Raw genomic sequence first — 8,069 nt, forward strand, 5'->3', positions numbered from 1 at the left:
AGTAAGAAAAGAAATATTTTCAAAAACAGAAAGAAAATATTTTAATAAAAACATCCACATCACTAGACTTTTCACACTTTCAATTCGTTCGATAATCAAATGACGTGAAAAGGTATTCATCACTGGGTTTGGTTTTGGGGAGACACATTTGGGTGTCTACAATGAACACATTTCTTTTCTTTGGGGATAAATTTATGTGACACTATTAACTCATCCAAAAGTGCCTTTGTGTGAGAGTGATGTATCAATCAACCTTAGAGAACGTGCTGACTCATACAATTGAACACTACGGTTGCATTTGAATTTCGTGTTCAAGTTAGTGATTTGCATCATGACACATCGTATTTCTCTTGACCAATCTTATTGTTTATCCTTCACTATACCTTTGAAAACACTTTATTTTATATCAGTGCGGTTTACTATGTGTTTAAGTCAAAAAATTGGGATGATGAGTATTTCAGTTAGGGTTTAGGCTTATTTAATTCCAAATTATCAAAAATTCTAAACTATCAAGAATTCAAAAGAGGATTGGGATGTTGAGTATTTTAATTAAGGTTTTGGTTTGTTAATTCCAAATTAGATCGGGTTAAGTTTACCAAACCTATAAATTATTTCAGAAATATTCGATATTGAATTTACTTTAGAAAAAAAGACCGAAAAACTTATTATTTATTAATTGTTATGTTGCCCAAAATATTTTTAAAAAACAAGATAGAAAAGTTAAAAATGATTACATTTCCAAATAAAAAAAAAAAAAATAGTATACACATATCACTTGTAGGAAAACGCAATTGGCTTGCATACACCAAACACGTCACTATTTCTACATCTTCCTCCTTATTACAAGGTGGAAATTACAATACAACATCATCTTAAAAATAAATAAATTCCAAAATTTCAATAATTTTTGCTTTTTCATTAAAAAAAAATCGAAATAATCCAAGTCAATAAAATAATAAAACAGCCATATTTTGTCACACAAAAAGTCTTTTTCTTCTACACGCACTCATCTCATATAATGGCGGATAATCCAATATCAAAAATAACATCATCCAACCACACTTCATATTCTTCTTTCAATACTATAAACCAAATTCATTTCATCCATTTCTTCAATTTCTTCTTTCTTTTTCTTTACCTTTTCGACTTCCTCTAGAATTTCCCCCCTCTTTTTTCTCACCAATCTTTTTTTGCAGATCTTCCCATTAATTTTTATTTTCTGGGTATTTTTCTTTTGAATTTTATTGGTTGATTTCATCGATTTTTGCAAAAATGGCGGTTGCTATGGCTTCTGGGAGCTTAGCTGGAGCTCATACTCTTTGTAGAAGTAAAGATATCCCTTTTTCTGCTAAGTCTGTGTTTGGTATTTCTTCTCGGAGGCTCTGCTTTTTTCCCCGGCAAAAGTATGATTTTTATTTTTATTTTTGATATTTATTTTCTCTCTAATTTGTCAATTTTTTTTAATGTTTAAAATGAGGTGTTCAAGTGATATAGACAAGATTTGATCTTTATTACGGTTGTGAATGACTTTAACCAACTAAGTTAGCTCACTTTCACGACTCACTTTTGGTGTTATGTTAAATTTTGTTATGATTTAATATCATGTCAGTTGATTGCTTTGATTGGGCATTGTTTGTTATATACTCGCTTTGTCTCTAAAAATTGTTTGTGTTTAGACAGAGATTGTCCGCAAAAAAAGTCAAAACATGAACAACTTTTTACAGATGGAGGGAATATAATGTTGGTGGCCTTGGTGTAGCAAATAGTGCAGAATAAACATATTGTAACATTGAACTGATTTTGATATTGTTAGTTGATTGCTTTGGATAGCATATTGTATATTATGTTACTTAGCTTAAAATTGATTTTAATACCCGTATGTTTTTCACTATGAATCAGCTTATACTACTAATTGATATTGTTAGTTGATTGCTTTGGATGGGTATTGTATATTATATTACTTAGCTGGAAATTGATTTTAATGTTAGTTTGTTTATCACTATGAATCAGCTTAAAATAAATGTTGTTAGTTGATTGCTTTAAATGAGTATTGTATGTTATGTTGCTGAGCTTAGAATGAGTTTTAATATCAGTATGTTTTTCACCATGAATCAGCTCAGAATTGATAGTCAGATTGCTTAGAAATGAAACAATTTTTAATATCACTGTTCTTTGTATCAGATTCTCGGTATTGACAACACCAATCTCTGTTAGTCCACAAGCATCCTTGTCAACAGCTGTGGAGGTATTATTAACTCAATATATGGCTATGGGTTGGATTCTTTAATCTTTAGTTTGATAGACTTATGGTTGTGATTGTTTTCATTTTGTGTTGATAGGATGGAAGCTACCGAGAAACAGAAGATGTCCCGACCCCAAAGGTTATAATAGATCAAGATTCGGATCCAAATGCAACTATTGTGGAGATAACATTTGGTGATCGTCTGGGTGCCCTTCTTGATACTGTATGTTACCCAATTATGTTGCTTATTGTTGTTATTGCTATACTCATATACAGAATGACACAAACACTCTCCCTGGCTAAGCTGTTGCATTGTTAGTTCAAATTACAGTATCATGATTCAATGTGACTTCTGATTCCGGACAGAGGAAGTATATATATTTGGTTTACTTTGATTGTTTTATTGTTGTACTTAATCTGCAAACTTGTGATTACTCTGCTATGGTACTCAATGCTACCATCATGTGATCATTTACAACCTGGTTTCCAGATGAGCGCACTGAAAAACCTTGGGCTCAATGTGGTGAAGGCAAATGTCTTTCTGGATTCATCTGGGAAGCACAACACTTTTGCCATCACTAAAGCGTATGTCTGGTGCTGTTAATTGGATTCTATTTTTTTTATTTTTATTTTTTATATTGTTGTTTTGCATTACTCTTGAAAATATGAATCTTATTCCTTTCTTTCCTTAGCTTCTCTGTTTTTCTGCATGCTCAATGCCAATTTTATATGCTTTTATCTTAAGTTTGGCAATTTGTTATAAATTATCTGTTTAATCTATTTCATCATTTCAGTGTTTTGAGTTATTTTTTCAGCACTTAACAGCTTCTGTCAATTCCTCTTTTGCTCTTTTATATCTCCTTGCTCGATATATTTATTTCAAAACTGAGATTGATTCCAGATATGAGCTTTTGCAAGCTGTTAGTTGTTTGACACCTTTACTTCTGCAGTTTTGCTCCTGTGTTATGAAAATAAGTTTGTTTTCTTTTTTTTTTTTTTTTTTTTTTTTTTTTTTTTTTTTTAAAAAAAAAGATCTCTATAAGTTCTTTGCAAATTTTTCTACACGTTTTATCAACTGAACATCTGCCAAAAAGAATAAAAATAAAGTTCATGTATTTTTAATTATTGTCACATGCTATTGTAGACTGTACAATGGTAATCAAAATAAGAAATGCCCTTTTCATTTTTCAGATTGATTGCAGTTTTATCATCATGTAATATTTCGTTTCTATTTTTTAATTGGAAATCTTCATCCCCATTAATATAATGTGGTGAATTTCTTGTAGTAATACTGGAAGAAAGGTTGATGATCCAGAGTTGCTGGAGTCCATTCGCTTGACTATTATCAACAATCTACTGCAATATCATCCGGTATTTCTATGTTTACCAAGCATTTCCTACACTTGAGATTCATTATGATAGCAGAGAAAAAATAAATACTATACATACCTGATACCTTCATTTTAAAAATCTCTTTTTTAGGAATCAAGTGAGCAATTGGCTATGGGAGCAACTTTTGGAATCACCCCCCCAAAACAAGAGGTTACACATCCAATTATCTTAATACTTTATGCTATTTTATGAATTCCATCTTGGATTTTGCATTGTTCCTGTAGTATCTGATTGTTATTAATGGACTGTGTAGGTCAAGCACAATATTTTTGTACTTCTTTTTTACCTCTTTTTCCTTCATCATCCCTTTCAATAAAAAACAATTTTTTCAAGGGGTAATTATCTGTTTTCTTGTTCTGCAAACTAAAAGGCATCCTTCAGGAAAATTTTGGTTAGATGAAAGAACAATCACATTAGTCAAGGACTATGTTATTAAAACTAGTGCAAGATATCATATCCACCTTTATTATTCTCAAGTTGTTTGTTAGGCTTTTGACTATCTGTATGATTTAGTTTACTTTGGTCGCCTTTTCTTTTTCTCTTTTAAAGAAATCAAATGAGGCGTTGCAGAAAACATACAGTCATATACCTTCCGTTTGATGGTTGCTCTTTAATTTATTTTTTCTCCCCATCTCGTAACATATATAACATTGGGCAGGTTGATGTGGATATAGCAACGCATATAAGTATTAAAGATGATGGTCCGAACCGCAGGTAATGCGTTTGTTTGTTTTACTTTCTCTATTGTCTCTCTTTTTCTTTTTTTTTTTTTTCATAAGCTACTTTTATCGTCTTTGTTTTGTGCGCACGGTAAATTATAGTCTATGTGAGATTTTGTTAAATTCATTTCTATACAAAATTTTAGTAATGTTAATGTTAAAAGAAATTCATTGCCAACATGCCTACTTGAAGCAGGTCATCTATATAAATTATCCTCTATATCAGAACAGAGGAAGTGTACATTATTATAATGTTAAAAATTTAAAATAACCTTTTTTTTAATTTTTTTGTTTATGATTTGTAACAATAGATGATCACAAAATTTAATGGTTTAAGTTGTAAATTGGTACCTGTGAAAGTCAACTTGTTACTACTGAAAAATAACGGAGAAAGCCTGTGTGTTATACTTATTTTGATTGCTACTTCGAATTAACTTTACCAAAAAGTGGATCTCTGTAATAGTCTATTGCACTAAACTTGTGTGGTTAAATAGATTGTTCAAGTTTGTTTAATGAACTCAGTATACTAGGATTGAAGCTTTATTGCTTAAAGAGATTACAACTGTTACAAGTACTTTTTTTTGTATAGTTTCCATTCACTTTTGAGGTACAAAGCTGTCAAAATGTAAGGAGGCCTGCTGAACTATCTTAGGTCTTCAATAAGTATTAGGAGCTTTGATTTCACAAAAATTTACTTTCGTGTAGTGAGCCATACAATGCTTTTGAATTGATCATATGTGCAGCCTATCTTGTAGATCTTTACTTCCTAACTGTCTTATCAATTATTACTATTTACTTATTGCTTCTTCAAATCATTGTTGCCTTGTTCTCCTTGCCTTATTTTGTCTTATTTCTGGTTTCGTAAGTTTAAGTTCAGATTCAGTCAAGTTAAGGTAAGATAAGTTTAGGTTTAGTAAGTTTAGGGTAAGATTATTTAACTATTTATTAAGAATTAATATGTTTAGATAGTTCAGATAAAATAAGTTTACACTTTGTTTGGGTCGTTGGAAATGGAAGGAAGAGAAACGGAGGGAGACAAACTTTCTTGTTTGGGTAAAGGATTGAGGTAAGGAAGGGAAAGGAGAGGGAGAGATCCATTTTCCCTCTATCTTTAATAAGCATAATCCCTCCAAAATTGGAAAGATTTGGAGGGAATATGGAGTTCACCTCCCCCTCCCTTTCTTTGCCTTTCCCTTCCTCGAATTTCCCTCCCCTTCCTTTCTTTCCTTATCTGCTATCCAAATGAAGCGTAAAAGTTTTATTTTCTCCGCTTTATTTTCAAATAAGATAAACTCAGGACTAATAAATTCATAATTAAGTTTGGGTTTAAAAATGATAAGTGAAATTCAAGTGAAGGGAGAACTATACCTTTATCAGGAAGCATTGCTTAATGTTTATTATTCTACCTTTGTCAAGAACTCTTGGAGTGTTTCCTATGGCTATGCATTGATTGCATACTTGACTGAAATTCATTCATGTGCAACTCATGGGAATTACATCTTTGTACGTTTAGCCATACGAAACTTTGCTTGTTTCTGCCCCCGCTCCTTTCCCGGCCTCATCCTGTCAGATTAAGGCTATGATGCTAATTCATTGTTGTTGCTGTTGCTGTTTGGTTATAGATTGAATATGTAGTGATGTTTATAGAAAATAACATTTATGAGTGTTGAGGTTGGGAACACTCCCTCTTATCTCAATTTCAATACCCAAAGAGAAGATTCAATTCCATCAGACTTAGGTGGGATAAGATTTCCCTTCCCTGATCCGTCTGTTCTTATGATCCATCCTTGCCCCTTCTAAAGAAAAATAGAAAAGAAAAAAAAAAGATTAGATAATTGATGGGGTATAACCGTATAAGTGTATAACAGCATCTAATCTACTATGTTAATTTGTGATTATGACCCTAAACTACAGATATTTCAAGTGAATGATTACTTACAGCAGTTTTCCAGATATTTACTTTGTTAAAGGTTGTATTTAACAGAATAATGTGCATCTTGCAGCTTGCTTTACGTTGAAACTGTTGATCATCCTGGATTGCTGGTGGACCTGGTGAAAATAATAACTGAAATTAATATTTTTGTTGAATCTGGAGAATTTGACACTGAGGTAACCTTAACTATCTCAGCACTCTCTTTTGGAGATGAGAATTGTTTCCCTTGTTGGACATCTGCATATATGCTAGCAATTATATATACTCCATACCGTTATTTTCCTATTGAATGAAAAGAATGTTGGCTTGCTAATGATTAAATTTGACAGGTCCAACACTCCAACAGTAAACTTTCAATGGCTTCAAAGTATATTTGTATTTTTTTTTTCTTTAATTAGTGTAAATTTACTGTGCTTATACTGTAGTTCCTCCATTTGCTGTAAATTTGGTCTTTTCACTATCTCTTGGCTGCTTCGATGAAAATTGAAAACAAAGAAGGTATAACTTAATCAACTTTTTCAATCAATGTGCAGGGTTTACTTGCAAAGGCCAAATTTCATGTCAGTTATCAGGGTAAAGCCTTAATAAAGCCTCTCCAGCAGGTAAAAATTTTGCTAAAGACAGTAGATTCTTCAGTAAACATTTGTGGTTTATGTCAATAACGCTAGTCTAATGAGTTGCAATTGCTTAGGTTGTTGCAAATAGTCTGCGGTACTTTTTGAGACGACCAACAACAGAGGATGCAAGTTTTTGACCTGTTGGAAAAACAATGAAAACTAATTGGACAGGTATATTAATGATTGTCATCATGGTTCAACTATTGCAGCTATTCTTGGTTGCAACTGTTGTAAAATTCAACATATAATATGTAGGAAATTTAAACAAGCACATTTTTTAATACACAATTGATGTACCTGCTTCTGTAAAGTGATTTATGTGAAACTCGGAAATTGAGTACACCCCAGGACAGATTTGGTCATTGTATATTTGGAATTACCTCCACATAATCCATGCAGAAATTATTTAACTGTAATATATGTTCTGGAAAGCTCAATTTATGCTCTTTGTAATGGCTTTAGGATCCGTTGTTCTTAATTATCGAGCCGCACGATATTGAAGAGAGAAGAGGCTTTCTGACTCAATGAATAAAAACCAACTGATTCACAATTGAGGATTGGTTTGATGCTTGGGTTTATAGTCATTTGTGGTTTATGTCAATAAAAATTTGTTTGGAAGTGACTTATATATCTGAGAAGACGAGTCTTATACTACGTAGTTTATTTTTGGCACAAAATTCCTTAAAACATATAAGTCCTTTAAAGTGAATTTAAATTATAAACTAAAAAATTAACTTCATTTGATCCTCAACTTCTCATAATTTTTTTAAGCAAGGGCAAAATGGTGGGTAATAATTATAATGAATTGTTTAATTAGATATTTAGTTCTTAACTTGAAGGTAGTTTAATTTATGGAATTTCTCAATGAGGTAATTTTAGTGGTATTTCTGAAACTGTGTTACCCATAAGGTGGTTTGATATATCGTTATCTCATTTTCTTTTATTCTATTACTTCGTATTTTGTTATGTAAGCAAAACAGAGAAGTGTCACACAATCATCTTTGTGGTGTTTGAAGAGTCAAAATCTGACTTGATTTGAAATTGAATTGCAAATATACATTGGGTATTGAACAAAGAAATTGGATCAAAATTCCCGAAAATGACCTAATTTGAAATACCCAAAATTTAATGGGTCAAGTCCAACTCGAAATTTACCTGACCTTTTG

The 8,069-nt window shown here is 31.7% G+C and overlaps 1 protein-coding gene across 1 annotated transcript; it reads left to right on the forward strand.

Moving 5' to 3' along the window:
* The first annotated feature begins 1,047 nt into the window (after positions 1–1,047).
* LOC145580128 (ACT domain-containing protein ACR11-like) lies at positions 1,048–7,319 on the forward strand. The gene is made up of 10 exons (XM_081637484.1): positions 1,048–1,403; positions 2,182–2,245; positions 2,340–2,465; positions 2,733–2,827; positions 3,529–3,613; positions 3,725–3,784; positions 4,293–4,348; positions 6,357–6,462; positions 6,820–6,888; positions 6,978–7,319. The coding sequence occupies exons 1-10, from the start codon at positions 1,273–1,275 to the stop codon at positions 7,038–7,040; spliced, it is 855 nt and encodes a 284-aa protein (XP_081493610.1). The 5' UTR covers positions 1,048–1,272; the 3' UTR covers positions 7,041–7,319.
* The last annotated feature ends 750 nt before the right edge of the window (positions 7,320–8,069 follow it).

Source organism: Chenopodium album, chromosome 14, assembly GCF_948465745.1.
Source record: "Chenopodium album chromosome 14, dcCheAlbu1.1, whole genome shotgun sequence".
In the NCBI taxonomy this organism is placed as follows: domain Eukaryota; kingdom Viridiplantae; phylum Streptophyta; class Magnoliopsida; order Caryophyllales; family Amaranthaceae; genus Chenopodium; species Chenopodium album.

Coding starts and splice junctions, on each gene's coding strand:
- LOC145580128 (XM_081637484.1), top strand. CDS start 1,273: ATGGCGGTTGCTATGGCTTCTGGGAGCTTAGCTGGAGCTCATACTCTT. Junction 3,614..3,724: donor ATCTACTGCAATATCATCCG/GTATTTCTATGT, acceptor TCTCTTTTTTAG/GAATCAAGTGAGCAATTGGC. Junction 6,463..6,819: donor CTGGAGAATTTGACACTGAG/GTAACCTTAACT, acceptor ATCAATGTGCAG/GGTTTACTTGCAAAGGCCAA.